At 39.3% G+C, this 16,394-nt stretch overlaps 1 protein-coding gene across 2 annotated transcripts in view; it reads right to left on the reverse strand.

The window, feature by feature from the left end:
• Positions 1 to 14,023, reverse strand: part of LOC122808749 (ras-related protein Rab-25-like) — a 334,101-nt gene extending 320,078 nt beyond the window's left edge. The window contains exon 1 of one of the 2 annotated variants that reach the window (XM_044079766.1): positions 13,558 to 14,015. In XM_044079766.1, coding sequence (XP_043935701.1) covers positions 13,558 to 13,597 — 40 coding nt within the window. In that variant the 5' untranslated portion in view covers positions 13,598 to 14,015. Of the gene's footprint in view, positions 1 to 13,557 lie in introns of both variants that reach the window. The other variant, XM_044079767.1, reaches the window with a different exon arrangement.
• Between the last annotated feature and the right edge of the window lie 2,371 nt (positions 14,024 to 16,394).

The raw sequence follows: 16,394 nt of genomic DNA on the forward strand, positions 1-16,394 counted from the left end.
TTTGCCAGGATAGTCCGACTGGACAACAAGTGTCCATTTTCAGCAGAGTTCTGGGGAGAAAACTCCATAAGTTTCCAGAGAGAAGAAAATTTTACAAAAGAGACATTATAGAGTACTAGCATACAGATTGTAGACTTTACAGACATTAGTATACAATAAGAGGATATTCCCCCTTTTGGTAGAGCATGGTAGAGCATTGCAAGATATTCCACAATTGAATAAGAGTATATAAATGTTTGTTTCCATATATACATTCAAGCAAATATACATGTAAGAGCATATACACATACACATACACTCACACACACACACACACACACACACACACACACACACACACATATATATATATATATATATATATATATATATATATATATATATCTATAGGGTCTACTTCAGAAAGATGAAAACGCAAACTCTCGAATGCTCACATGAGCGAATAATCAGAAACTCGAAAGTGATATTTTGGGATTGCAGTACAGTGAAGATTGGAATATTTGCCCTTTCCTCACTGTAGGGCAATCTCGGAGTAGGAATATATATTTAGCGGGGGGTGTGGGGGGGTGCAGTTTTTAATTATTCGCCCCCGTGAGCATTCTAGTGTTTTCATTTTCAGATGACATAGACTCTATATATATATATATATATATATATATATATATATATATATATATATATATATATACACACACACACACACACACACACACACACACACACACACACACACACACACACATATGCACACACATGTACATACACTCATATATAGGTTATTACTCACACATGGATAAGGTATAGTTAGATGGTGTTGTTTGTGTTGTCTAGGACAGATGGTAGAAATAGTGAGTGAACAAGTCTTCAGGGGGTCAATTACAGTTGCATAGATGGTTGGTGAAGAGGTATGTTTTAAGTAGGCTTGTGAAGGAGGGTGTGGAGTTTTGTAGTCTGAGGTCAGGAGGAAGGTTGTTCCATATTTATGCTATTTCATGGGCAAATAGTGATTCCCTGGAGTTGTTTTTGCATGTTATGGTTTTGATTAAGGCTTTGTTGGAGGACCGAAGTTGTCTATTTGAACTGTAGAAATTCAACATGCCAATCAGGTCGGGGGTTTTCTTGGGATAGTATGGAATTAGATGAGCTAGGCTGAGTTGATGGTACCTTAATAGGTTCGGAAATTTAAGCCAGTGCAAGGATTGTATGGAAAGGCAGTGGGGGGATCGTGATTTGGCATTGGTAGCAAATCTAGTGATTTTGTTGGATGGAAAGTTTATTAAGGTCAGTTTTGTAAAGATTGGTTAGAATTGTGGATGCATAGAGTAGAGTAGAGTAGATAGGAGGTGGGTCCTGGCTATTGCAATTCGAGATTCGGTGGTTGGATAACTTTTACAGTGATAGAGGGAACCTAGGTTTTTGTGGACTTTAGTGATGGTTGTTGATATGTGCTTTGTGAATTTGAGTTGCTGGTCAATGGTAACTCCTAGGAGTTTAGCCTCAGTGACCGGGTGATTTGGGTTTTGCTGGCGAAGAGTATAGAGAAGGTAAGGTTGCTCGTTTTAGTGGAGTGGAATAGCATTAGTTGTGTTTTCTTGGGATTTAGTATGAGTTGTGAGTTGTTAAGCCATTTCTCTATTTCAGAGAAGGCTTCTTGGCTTTTTGTTGGAGAAGTTGGATGTTGGGTGCAGACTATATGAGAGTTGTGTCGTCAGCATATTGGACTATGTCACCTTTAGAGGTAGCAGAGTGGAGTTGGTTTGTGAAGATATTAAAAAGAAGGGGTCCTAGGACTGATCCTTGTGGCATGCCTAAGGAGGTTGGGAGTGGGGGGGTATAGATAGTTATGCCACTTGATGGATTGTTGGTGGTTATCTAAATAGCTTTTAAACCAGAGGAGGGTGGGTTTGTTAAGGCTGAGGTCAGAGAGACAAGACAGTAGTTTATTATGTGAGACTGTGTCAAATGCCTTGGATAAATCTAGGAAGGTAGCTAAGACAAATTTACCTAGATTACTATGGGAGTTTATAGTACTGGTGAATTAGAGTAGGGCAGTGGTGGTGCTGTGGGATGGGCAAAATCCATGCTGGGTTGAGGAGAGAAGGTTGTTGGTGAGGAGATAGGAGAGGAACTGGTGATGAATACATCTTTCTAGGATCTTAGAGAGGGATGAGAGAACTGCAATCGGTCAATAGTTGGAAAGATCTAGGGAGTGGCCACCTTTGTGGACTTTAGTGATGGTTGTTGATATGTGCTTTGTGAATTTGAGATGCTGGTCAATGGTAACTCCTAGGTGTTTAGCCTCAGTGACGGGTGATTTCGGTTTTGCTGGCGGAGAGTATGGAGAAGGTAAGGTTGCTTGTTTTAGTAAAGTAGAATAGCATTAGTTGATATATGAGGTTTTCCACAGGGATGGAACGGTGTGTTCGGTGATGGATCTATTTATTAGAAGTGAAATGGCATAGGCTATAGCTGTGGATGCAGTTTGGAGGTATTTGGCAGGAAGGTTATCGGCTGCAAGGGTGGCTGGTTTGAGTTTGGCTAGGAGTTTTTTGGATATCAGAGGTAGGAACAGACTTAAGTGTGAAAGGTATGGTATTAATTTGGGCCTGAGGTGGTTGTGGGGTGTTGGAGGAAGTGATGTTGTTTAAGAGTTTGAGTATTGAGGAGGTGAAATAGTTATTAAAGCTGGAGGCTATGTCCAGGTCTGTACTTGTTATATTGGGGGTGGGAGTGGTGGTTCTTTCAGGCTGTAGAATGTTATTGTTGCCCATAATTTTTGTGGTTTGGTATTGTATTTGTTTTGTTGAGTGATATAGTAATTTTGTTTATTGAGCATAACCGGCTTTTTTGCTTTGTTCCAGAGCTCATGAAAGGTTTGCCTAGCTGCTGGTGATCTGGTGTGGCGCCAGGTTTTCCAGGCTTTATCCCTGGCTCTAAGTAGGGCTTTTGTGGTTTTCTGGAGCCAAGGGGTGGGGTTGCTACATATCCTGAAATATCCTATTTTTAAGGGGGCTAGTTGGTTGAGGATATTTAGGAATGTGGAGTTGAACTAATCAACTGCTTTGTCTAATGAAGGGGTTTTGATGGGAGACCAGTTGCAATGTTGCAAGGCTCTTATGAAGTGGTCTATAGGAAAATTTTTGTTAAAGCGGGTTTGTAGAAGGGAGGGAGAGTTAATTATTTTAAGTTTGTGCCTGAGGATAAACGTGGGACTGTGGTCGCTCAGAGAGTTTGGTAGGGTGCCACAATGACGGGCAGTATTTCATTGATTTGTGAGGATCATATATATATATATATATATATATATATATATATATATATATATATATATATATATATATACACACACACACACACACACACACACCATACACACACACACACACACACACACACACACACACACACACACACATATATATATATATATATATATATATATATAGATCAGTCAATAATGGTAAATTGACTTTTATTTAATGAGCACATGGGAAATCTCAGATCTTCTGGTAGCCTTAATATGATGATTGCCTCCAGAATTAAATGTGATGAAGGAATCAGACACTTCTACTATTTCTACTATGGTATTTCTTGACTAGGAATGAGTAATAACTCATGTAATGCTACAAAACAGTAGCAATTAAACCAGATTTCAGCAAGCCTTGATATGCAACCTGCTGAATTCAACTTTCTGCTATTGCAATAGGAATAACCATCCTAAAGGAAAAAAGAAAGAAAACGTCTCTTTATTTGTCAGAATAGTGTAATCAGTTAAGATTATAAAGTAATTAGTTTCATCCTGTAATTTGCGTCTTTCGGCTTTTCCCGGTTAGGGGTCGCCACAGCGGAACTCCGGTCCGCTAATGATTGGCAGTAGAGTTTTACGTGCTGGCTTGCCGGGCCTAACGCACAACCTTCAACGAAGGTACGCCCATTCACGCATGTCATCACACAGAAGACGCTCTAACTGAGAATCAAATGGGCAACGTCTAACTGTGAGGCGACAATGCTGGCTTTAATTCTCCTATACTGAATGACTATAAACAATTCACTTAAATCACTGCTTTTGGCACATTTGTGCCTTGTAGAGTTAAACTAAATTAGAAATATAAAATAATAATAAATAAATAAACAAACAGCTTATAATTAGACAGCCTACTATGTTGGTTAAATGCCCTGCATCACAATGTTTGCCTGAAAATTGTGTCCCTGTACATGGTTTGCTGATACTCAGTGGTCCTGCTTTGCCTTCATTCATTCATTTTGAGACTTGTATGCTCATATAGTTTTGTTAAACCATAAAGTAATATGGTAGTTCACTATGCACAAAACAGGGGTCATTGAGCTTATGTAGCTTGTGACTTGGTGCTGGCTTATATTCTACAACTCACAGCAGACCTAGAGTGCTGTATACTGGGATAGCTGGTATGCAAATTCAGTTTCTATGAACTAGGTGCACAGCAAACAAGTCCATTAAGTGAAAGTTGTTATCATGTGTACCTGTAGCTGAGGTTACATTTTATTGTGCATGTAGTTGGCTGTTCACCAAATACTACTATGAGTGCCCCTCTCTCTCCATGATGTCATTACAATTTTAGGTTGATAGGGGCCATGGATCCATTGTGCTGTATTCCCTTATTCCCTTGTGATTTAGCTCAGCTAGGCAAATTCTCTAATTAATTATTCATATGTGATCTATTTACTGCCTTCTTTCTGAATTGTTGGGGTTCATTTAGCAGAGACACTGAGTTAGGGCACAGTTCTAAATCCCAGCTTTAAAAATCCATGCTTGCAACTGAAATCAAATTTGAAACCTACATTCTAGGCGACGTTAACATTGATTGGAATAAAATCAACTCTCCTTCCCCCTCCCAATTCATCAACCTCTTTAACTTCACCCAAGTAATACACTCAACCACCCGGCCTAACAAAACAAATCCCCCAGGATCTACCATTGACTGGATCCTAGTCTCTCATCCAAACAAAATAACTCTTTCAGGCACTATCCCTGATACCTTCAGTGACCATCTCCCTACTTTCATACACCGCTCCGCTAACTCTACCCAATATCTACACCACTACATCCACACTCGTAATCTCAGCAACTTCAACCCAACTATCTTCTCAAACATTCTTAAACATACCAACTGGCAGACCCTAAATACACTTCCCTAGACAAAGCTGTTGAACAGTTTAACTCTATCTTCCTAAATACTCTGAACTCCTAGCTCCTCCAAGAAACAAACGAGTCAAAGCTAACTCTGCCCCTGGCTATCCAAAGAAACAAAACAAGTCATGCATCAAAGGGACAAATCTTGGAAGCTATACCAGAAAAATAAAATCCCTTCTTCCCTGCTCCAATACACCCAACTCCATAACCTAGCAAAAAACTTATCACCCTGGACAAAAGAACTACTACTACAAACTACAGTCCAACCAAAATAAGAACCCCAAACAGTTCTGGAAATCAGTAAATTCCCTTCTCCACCCAGGATCTAAAAATAACCCTTGCCCAGACCCAAGTAAAACTGACTCAGATCTAAGCTCTCTCTTCAACAAATTCTTCACGGAATCTATAGCTAATCTTACCAAATCCTTCCCCAACAATAATACATCCAACTCTCTTTCCTCTACTCCCAGCAACCCCTCTAACTGTCCTCCCAGTTTCCAGCTGAAACCTGTTTCAACTATATTCATAAAAGACTCTTATCTAAACTAAAGCCGTGCACTAATGCCACTGATAACATCCCCTCCTCTTTCCTTAAATGTGCTGCCGAAGGTATTGCTCTCCCTATCAGCATCTTAATTAATAGATCTATAAAAGAGTCATATGTTCCTATGCTTTGGAGATCAGCCTACATTCTCCCTCTTCATAAAGGAGGCAAAAACACAAATATCTCCAACTTTCGCCCAATTGCCCTACTCTCACCTTTATCAAAATCCTAGAGAAATCGTCCACCACCAACTCATGCCTTTCTTAATCCATAACCACCTCCTAACACCCACCCAACATGGTTTCCGCCCTGGACACAGCACTATTACTGCCTTACTATCCTTCTTAGAAACAGTCAACCAAGCCAGGGATTCTGGGTTACTAGTTTCCACTGTACTGCTAGATCTGTCTAAAGCCTTGACACCATCTCTCACAAACACCTTCTCTTTCATCTATCAAACCTTCATCTCTCCCCTGATACTCTATCCTGGTTCTCTAGCTACTTATCAGATAGATCCCAAGCTGTCAAATGGAACAACTCTACCTCCTCCTTCTTACCTACACCCACTGGTGTTCCCCAGGGGTCCATCCTTGGACCCATGCTTTTCAACATCTTAATAAATAACCTTCACTCTGCCATCCCAGACACAACAGTCATCAATACGCAGATGATTCTACCTTAGTCTGCGCCACCTCCAACATTCCCGAACTACTGACAAAAACCCAAATAGCTTTTTCCACTACTGAGAACTGGATGCACCAAAATCATCTCTCTCTAAACTCTAATAAATCCAAAATTCTTCTCTCCGCTCCCTCCAGGGCTTGCACATTTGATAAAACAGCATTCAAAATCATAAGCCAAACAAAGTCAACCATAGAGGTGGTCCCATCTGCAAAACTCCTTGGCATCACTATAGACGAGCACCTCAAATTTGATAGCCACATACAACAAAACATAAAGAAAACCCACCAAAAGCTAGGTATGCTCTATAAGAACAACTGCTTTCTCTCCAACTCCGCTAGACATTCCTTAGCAACTACCTATCTTCTACCATCTCTACTATATGGAGCCCCTCTCCTTACTAACCTGTCTTCTTCCATCTCCACTAAACTCGAAATCTGCTATAATAAAATCTCCAAATTTGCTACCAAATCTAAAACCTCTTCTCACCATTGTCTTTCCCTACAAACTCTGAACTGGCTAGAACTCCCTAACTACCTAGACTACCTCCAACTAACCACTGCTCACAAATTAATATTCTACCCTGAAAAATGCCCAGCCCTAGCAAACATCCTTCCGCCATACACCCCAAACAGATCTCTTAGATCTGAACACCAAAATTTAATCACCATCCACAAACCCAATCGCCCTGCTGGCCAGCTCCTTCCCTCCTACTCTCTTGGCAGGAAATGGAACTCTCTCCTTCTTCTCTTAGAACAACATCTAACACTGAAGCCTTCAAAATCCAACTTTTCTCTTACTTATCCTCTAAACATAAGTGCACCTGCTTACATCCTACATAAATCTACATAAATTCCCCTTGAACCCTCTACATCCTTTCTCTTTACTCTACCCTAATACTATCTTCTTTTCTTCTCTTTTTCTCTCTCGATCACTGCTTGATCAAACTATATTCTACTCTCAGTTTATGTACTTTCTCTCTCTCTACTCCTCATATGTAAATATTGTAAATAGCATGTAACCTTACACCTTCTTTTCATACAGTCAAACCTGCTACTTAAGGAAACTACTAAATTTATTGTATTTACCTTCCTGAATGATGTTTTTTGAAGTATACTGCGTGTATTTGCTTTTTTACTAACTGTATTCAATGTAATGTTATTCCAAATGTATATATTTTATTACTATATTTTATACTATGTAACTTAGATTGTATTTGCTTTGCTTTTGGAGCTTTTCTCCCCGGGCCTCCACTGAAAATGGGTACGTTCTGGCCCAGTGGACTTCCCCGGTAATCAAACTGGAAATAAATAAATAAATAAATAAATTTTCTATTGTGAGAAAAATACTCAAGGTTTACCCTAAAATGTTAACCTATTGATGATATGTTAATACATCTTTGTCTAATGGTAAAGGTCATGACTGAAGATTTTCCTGTTAAGCAGTTCACCTATATGGTTAACGTCTGAATAAATAAATTAATAATCATATGAGCAGATAGCTTTACAAGCAATCTATTATTCCTTGAGGAGGGTGCTGCTAAAAGGTCAAGAAACATGGGCCCTGAGAACAAGACATAGGCATCTTCATTCAATCTTCATTTCAAGGTTCTGAAAAGGAGAGCATTTATCTGAATGACAGTAGATTTCTAAATCTGTTGTGAATATCAGAAACTTGCTAACAACCACTGATGACCACATCACCTTCAGTCAAGTGATAAAGAGCTACCTGTGATCAATTCTCACACCTGATTATCAAAAGGAAAATTAATAAAATAGAATTTAGTCATGCATGGAGGAGATACAACATTACACTTCTTAAATGCTTGAAACAATCACACTGTTGTTTTTACTAGAACCCACCAATGAACGGTCTAGGCATAACAAATAAATGTTACTTGCTTTCAAAGTATTTTTTTCTTTTGGTTAAAACTACAAACACTGTCCAGGACCCATCCATCAGTCTTCCATCCTTCCCCAACATGTCCATGTTCATCTTATCTTTTTGGCTCAAGATCCCACAAGCAGGGAAACCATAGTGTAAGCAAGCAGAGAAAGTATAGAGAGAGCACAGTCCCATTATGGTGCCATCTTAACAGTTGCAGAAGGCTTTTTTCAGTATACTGTACCCAGTCCCACCAAACTGTCAATGTTTTTATTTATTTTACATTTGTTTACTGGGGATGTCCGACTGGGCTGGTGGCCCTTTTTCAGAGGAGGCCCGGGAGAAAAGCTCCATTACAAAAACACATTACAACCAATACAAGAAATCAAAAACAATCAAGAATACATGACTTTGGTAAATGTAGGTAGTACATAGTTTATACATAAAACAATAAAAATTGAGAGGGTAATACAAAGTTGAAAAAAAGAAAGCCAATAAATAAACTAGCATGAAATAGCTTGCGCCCTCATTGAAAAATGACTGATCAGTAGATCAATATCATGGTTTTGGTGGTAAATAATTATGAGATACATGTATGGTATATGAACAAGAATATGGCTGATTGTTGCTATGTTAGTGTTATTTGTTCTAAACAGTGATAGCTAAGGCATTACTAAGGTGAACTACAAGGAGGAAATATGATGAAACTGTAGGAAGCTTGAGATAGGTAGATAAAAATAGGAGCAGTAGTGAGCTTGAGATAGGTAGATAAAAATAGGAGCAGTAGTGAGCTTGACATAGGTGGATAAAAATAGGAACAGTAGTGAGCTTGAGATAGGTAGATAAAATAGGAGCAGTAGTGAGCTTGAGACAGGTAGATAAAAACAGGAGCAGTAGTGAGCTTGAGATAGGTAGATAAAATAGGAGCAGTAGTGAGCTTGAGACAGATAGATAAAAACAGGAGCAGTAGTGAGCTTGAGATAGGTAGATAAAATAGGAGCAGTAGTGAGCTTGAGACAGGTAGATAAAAACAGGAGCAGTAGTGAGCTTGAGAGAGGTAGATAAAAATAGGAGCAGTAGTGAACTTGAGATAGGTAAACAAAAATAGGAGCAGTAGTGAACTTGAGACAGGTAGATAAAAATAGGAGCAGTAGTGAGCTTGAGATAGGTAGATAAAATAGGAGCAGTAGTGAGCTTCAGATAGGTAGATAAAAATAGGAGCAGTAGTGAACTTGAGATAGGTAGACAAAAATAGGAGCAGTAGTGAACTTGAGACAGGTAGATAAAAATAGGAGCAGTAGTGAGCTTGAGTCTAGGTAGATAAAAATAGGAACAGTAGTGAGCTTGAGATAGGTAGATAAAATAGGAACAGTAGTAAGCTTGAGATAGGTAGATAAAAAAAGGAGCAGTAGTGAGCTTGAGATAAGTAGATAAAAATAGGAGGAGTAGTGAGCTTGAGACAGGTAGAGAGAAATAGGAGCAGAAGTGAGCTTGAGATAGGTAGATAAAAATAGGAGCAGTAGTGAACTTGAGATAGGTAGATAAAATAGGAGCAGTAGTGAGCTTGAGACAGGTAGATAAAAACAGGAGCAGTAGTGAGCTTGAGATAGGTAGATAAAAATAGGAGCAGTAGTGAACTTGAGATAGGTAAACAAAAATAGGAGCAGTAGTGAACTTGAGACAGGTAGATAAAAATAGGAGCAGTAGTGAGCTTGAGATAGGTAGATAAAATAGGAGCAGTAGTGAGCTTCAGATAGGTAGATAAAAATAGGAGCAGTAGTGAACTTGAGATAGGTAGACAAAAATAGGAGCAGTAGTGAACTTGAGACAGGTAGATAAAAATAGGAGCAGTAGTGAGCTTGAGTCTAGGTAGATAAAAATAGGAACAGTAGTGAGCTTGAGATAGGTAGATAAAATAGGAACAGTAGTAAGCTTGAGATAGGTAGATAAAAATAGGAGCAGTAGTGAGCTTGAGATAAGTAGATAAAAATAGGAGCAGTAGTGAGCTTGAGACAGGTAGAGAGAAATAGGAGCAGAAGTGAGCTTGAGATAGGTAGATAAAAATAGGAGCAGTAGTGAACTTGAGATAGGTAGATAAAAATAGGAGCAGTAGTGAGCTTGAGATAGGTAGATAAAAATAGGAACAGTAGTGAACTTGAGACAGGTAGATAAAAATAGGAGCAGTAGTGAACTTGAGACAGGTAGATAAAAATAGGAGCAGTAGTGAACTTGAGATAGGTAGATAAAAATAGGAGCAGTAGTGAACTTGAGACAGGTAGATAAAAATAGGAGCAGTAGTGAACTTGAGATAGATAAAAACAGGAGCAGTAGTGAGCTTGAGATAGGTAGAGACAAATAGGAGCAGTAGTGAGCTTGAGATAGGTAGAGAGAAGTTGGAATTCCATGAGAGAAGGGATAGTTTGGATATCTGAATTTAGTAAGGGAAGAGATATTTTGGTTGTGAGAACAAGGAAGGACAGAATGATAAGCCTGGATTAGTGCAGGAGCAAAGCCAGTTTTTGGATAAGCGTTCCTAAGCAGTAGTTTAAATTTGGATGTTTTACTAGAATGCAATATTGTTTGAGGCATGGAATTCCAGGACTTACTTATTTGATGGGAGAATAGAGAGTTACAGTAACAATTATTAGATCTAGTTACTTTGAGTAATAGTTTGTTAAAGGATCTTAGTGGCCTGCCATTTGAATCAGGCTGCACTAAGCTCTTGAGTGCTGGACAGTTGTCTAAATGGTTGAAGAGGGAATGAATGAAAGTTAGTTGGTTGGGAGACAGGTGATTGGGTAGTCCAGTCCACTTTAGTTTATGAAGTGCTGCTCAGTGATGTGATCTGTAAGGTAGGTTAGTAGCAAATCTTGGAATTTTGTTACAGCAGGACTCCAGTTTATTTAAATCTGATTTTCTAAAATTAGTGAATATTGGTGAGGAATATAGAAGGGTAGAGAGTAGATGAGTCCTAGCTATTGTATGTCTAGTGGCCCCGGTTAGGTATGGCTTGACTCTGTATAGTGAGCTTAGCTTAATATGGACCTTTTTGATAGAGCAAGGTGTTTGCAAAATGTTAGGCTGTTGTCAGTTGTGAATCCAAGGAGTTTGGTGTACTGGATAGGTTCAATTTTAGTTTTATTGGCTGAGCAGATGGTAAAGGGGAGAGTTATCAGGAACTTTGCTATTAGTGAAGAGCATGTTGTTGTTGTTGTTGAGTCTTTCGGCTTTTCCTGGTTAGGAGTCGCCACAGCAGAACTCCGGTCCGCTAATGATTGGTAGTTGATTTTTACGTGCCGAGTTACCAGCCCTGACGTACAACCTTCGATGAAGGTACGCCCATTCACACATGTCTCCATACAGAAGACGCTCTAGCTGAGAATCGAACCGGACAGCGTCTTACTGTGAGGCGACAACGAACTTTGTTTTATTTGGACTGAGTACGAGTTGGGAGTCAGAGAGGTATTTTTCAATGTCTTGGAAAGAATGTTGAGTTGCTTGTAGGAGTTCTGATAAGAGGAATATAATGGATGTAATATACATTACATATGAACATGGCAGTAGTCTAGCATCCTTGGTTTCCACCAATAGACCCACCTTCTTATGACAGATGAGCTCACAAAAATGTTAGCTTGCCCTCAACCCCCCCAGCTGATTCCCCTGGAATCAGGTTTGCTAATCAAACTCTTGTGCCTTGGTTACATGGCTCCATTTCACTGCAACATGGAGCAAATGTCAGTGATATAAACTGACAAAATAATGCATCTGACTGACATACATATATTCTCCTTGTAAAGTTATAAAATGATGGCAAATGTCATATTCAAAAACAAGAACTCTGTAAGAAGTCCCCATAGCTTCAGCCAGCACGCCTTAATATGCATCAGCATAGAAACTATCCCTGTTTAAAATCAGAAATGAGTCAAGAACAACAACAATAAATGTATAATTGTATACTGTACGTACATGAACTCATACATACTGAGGCACGCACACGCACACACACACACACACACACACACACACACACAAACACACACAAACAAACACACACACACACACAAACACACACACACACACACACACACACACACACACACAAACACACACTCACACACAAATCCATAAGCATCATCATCATGCAGGTATCCACAACATACCATAATCATGCTGGTATGCACAACATACCTACAGCTGTATGTTGCCCTCATCATGTACACAGAGACATACCCGTACATACATCCATAATCATTATCATCAGGAAGATTAGCAACATACCTGCAGTAGTATGGTGCCCTCATCAGACACACACACACAAAAGTACATGTACGCATAACCACTCCCACTGCTGCTGGATTACTTCATGATGTGCACAATGTTCAGCAACTGATACTCTCTACGCACTGTACAATGTACACACAGATGCACACACCACATACACTGCACAAAATACACTTACATACACATGTACACATAAATGCACACAGTGCTCAGGTATTGCTAGATGATGTAACCTACAATAGCACAACTTAATATATCATAACGAGGTTCGGGTACATTACCTGGCATTTACAAAAAGCACAGCATAGGGTAAAACACATTTCTGAACAAAACTGGAGATGCTGTCTTGGAATCTAATCATGTTTTGTGGCCACCTGCACACTAAAAAAACATAGTGCTAGGCTTAACCTGTCTTTGGAAATAAGGGATGTTCTTACATGTTTAAAGCAAACTCTATTTCCTGATCAAAGCAAATAAATGCAATCCAAAAGTTATTAGCCAGACTGCTGGCAGCTAACTACCACAGCTAGGCAGAAATTGACAGTTTGAAAGATGAACCCCTCTTCTGATTACAAGAATTTGACCTTGATGGAAAAGTACTACTTCACAAACAGCTTATTACTTTTATAGCATAGCAGATTAGACAGAAAAGGGTGTTTGTTATAGTAAGTAGATCCACGTATCAATAACTACACCTGATATTGATTAATGAAGCGTATCACTTTCAGCACCTCCTAGCACACAATTTTCTGGTGCTCATAGCTGGACATATCCAGAAGTTTACCTGAGATGCATCTCATGTAATGGTTTCAAACAGCACTATGAACCTTTAACTTTACTCAGAACACTGTAGCACTGTCACACCCTCTGAATTCCTTAGTCTTGGTCACAAATATTCATGTAACACAATGAATAACAGACTATTGTTAAAAGTCTGCCAGACCTATAAGAAAAAAAAAAAAAGAAAAAGAAAGAAAGAAATAAAAAAAAAACTGACCTTTAAACACAAAATTGTAGTCATCTTCAACAGAAGTCATGTCTCACGTCTGCATCAACCTGCTTTCTCAAAATATACTGGGAAGTTTCTTCTCTATAGCTTGCCAAGTTAAGAAGGGAGTTTCAGGAAACCTATGAGAAAAAATGGAGGCGAGCCAGACAGGCCCTTGTATGTCAGATGAAGCCGTGGCTTCCAGATCCAAGAGAATATTCTGCAATTAAAAGAGCAACTCTGTTTCAGTTCCTGTGTTCCAAAAGAGACCCTTGATATCAGTTTGACTGAATCCTGAGCTTCCTGAAAAGGGCGTGCATTTCAGTGTATGTGTGTGCGTGCGTATGTGAAAAGAAGTGAGAGAGAGAGAGAGAGAGCATTTGTTGCAGGTGAATACAAAAGTGGTTATGCTTTCTTAAAGCAGTGGGTGGATCTGTTGACTGTATGCATGTGTCTCACTTTGAGCTCTCTGGTTTTACTGCTTCAGTTAGAATGTCTTATATGTAGTTTTAAGTACTATGGGTGTGTTTCTTGACTCTGTGTGTGTGTCTTCCGAAGAGCTGGTCTGAATGTAAGTTTAACTCCACTAGTTTAACAGGTAGGGCCAATGCATATGACTGCAGCTTAGTAAACCAGTGGGAACAAACCTCGCCCGTACGTCTTTGGTTGTGCCTGGTATTTATTGCATTGCAGGACAGGGCCACACTGCCCTGTTCATGACATGAGTCAGTCTTACAGGCATATTTAAAGCCTTATTTATTTTTCTCTCCACCTTCATCTGCCCAGCTGGTTTTTGCTGGGGAGTTTCAGTGAATCAGTCAGCAGCTCATAACTCTTATCTCATTGCTGGAGGGTGAGAAAGAAAATACAGCATTTGAAAAAAGTGATATTTGATGTTTAAACTCTTTGAAGCCTAGATTTGATACAAGGAAGTAGCATGGATTTTTGCATTTTTTTTCTCCCTGTCTCAAGCAGCCAGAAAATTCCAGTGTGTGCACCATACCCCCATGTTTCTACCTCCCTGTACAAAATAACTGTCCCTTTTCCGTAGTAAATATCCTAACTATGGCATTAAAGATACAGCAAATATACTAAAATGAGTACACTAGAATTCTAATAATATTATAATAAAACAAGCATAAATCTTAGGACAACGTTATCTTCTTCAGCAGATCACATCTATCCTTTCATTTACGTACATGAAGCTGGGAAATCTGGTACCTTTGTGGATGGGAAAATGCTGAACTCTTAAAAAATAATTTTGTACACAATGGCTGACACGTCGTGTACTTGGCTACATTTGCATGTTGATGCTGTAATTCTTTCATCAGCTGACTTGGCAAAACAGAATTGTACTCCCGATTTATTCATTCATTCATTCAGGATCACAGGGGAGCTGGAGTCTACTGACAAGGTAGGGAAATCAATTCTGGATAGGTTGCCAATCTATCACAGGGCACACCCATGTAATAAGCACACGTATATAAACACAGTTGCACGCACACACACACACACACACACACACACACACACACACACACACACACACACACACGCACACACGCACACACACACACACACACACACACACACACACACACACACACACACACACACACAGACACACACACACACACATCTAAAGTTAATTTGGAGGACTGTCAATTTATCTACATTTTGTGTGACAGGGATCTCAGCAAAAAACAGGACCACCTGAGGAAACCCACACAATTACAGGGAGAACATGCAGACCCCACAAAAAAGGTGCAGGCAGTAGATATTAAAACTTTGCTTACAACCCAGATAGACAATATATAAGCTTATGCCCTGCTAACCTATGCTTGTGCCAGCTGTAGAGGTACAGAACTGGAATGTTAAGGATGTGGTTTGTGGCAAAGGGTGGAATAGGATGTTGAAAGCTACCTAGTAAATCTCAAATATAGAATATAAAGCTTACATTAATATAGTGTTGCCCTACTTCCACATTCTGCCTTTATTGTATTAGGCATGCTATGTACTCTCTTAATCAGAAAAGAAATAGAAAAGTACAAAAATCCGTAGGAGTTAGAATGCTGCTAAGCCCGCATACCACAGAGAGAGAAAGAGGGAGACCCACTTAGAAATATCCAGGTATCCATGTGGCCTAGTCATAACCTGTCTATGGCTCATTTAGGATTTATATCATATATGCTTCTCATTATTAATTCTAGTTCCTGAACTGATGGTTAAATGACAATAATCAGTTGTTCCTTTAAATACAACTATTATGATTCTTAAAAAAGAGATACTGTATGTAACTAAGGTAAAGCTTTTCATTTTATCTCCCTGGAAATTCAGAAACAGTTGTCTGTGAAGCCTCCTCTACTAATAGGTAGACTACTGCTGGAATATGATGTACATTTCTGAATGCCTTATATGGTAAAGGAGATTGCAGTGCTGAAGATAATGCAGACTTAGGTGACCTCAGCAGAGAAGGGACAGAGAGCTGGATATACAAGCAGAGACAATGATTGTCCCTAAAAATGAAGAAACAGGCAGAGGTACCGGCATTGCAAGCTAACGTGGCACAGATGTAAGGTGGTATTTGTTGTATGGATCTGAGACCAACTCACTTTGGATTTATAAATGCTGGCAAAGAAGGTTTCATTTTATAATAAGGAATTATTACTGGGAAAAAGAATGCACTGAATTACAGAGCAGACTAACTAACCCTATGCATTTTGAAGAAGATCCACCCCACCCCTCGCTAAAGTAATTTCTTGTTGCTTAGTGTTTGAGATAGTTCACATTATTGTTGCCGAGTACTGTGAGAAAAGTGCTGTCGTTTTGATCATATAGTAGTAGAC

Source organism: Protopterus annectens, chromosome 8.part0 (assembly GCF_019279795.1).
Source record: "Protopterus annectens isolate FY-2018-M chromosome 8.part0, PAN1.0, whole genome shotgun sequence".
Lineage (NCBI taxonomy): Eukaryota > Metazoa > Chordata > Ceratodontiformes > Protopteridae > Protopterus > Protopterus annectens.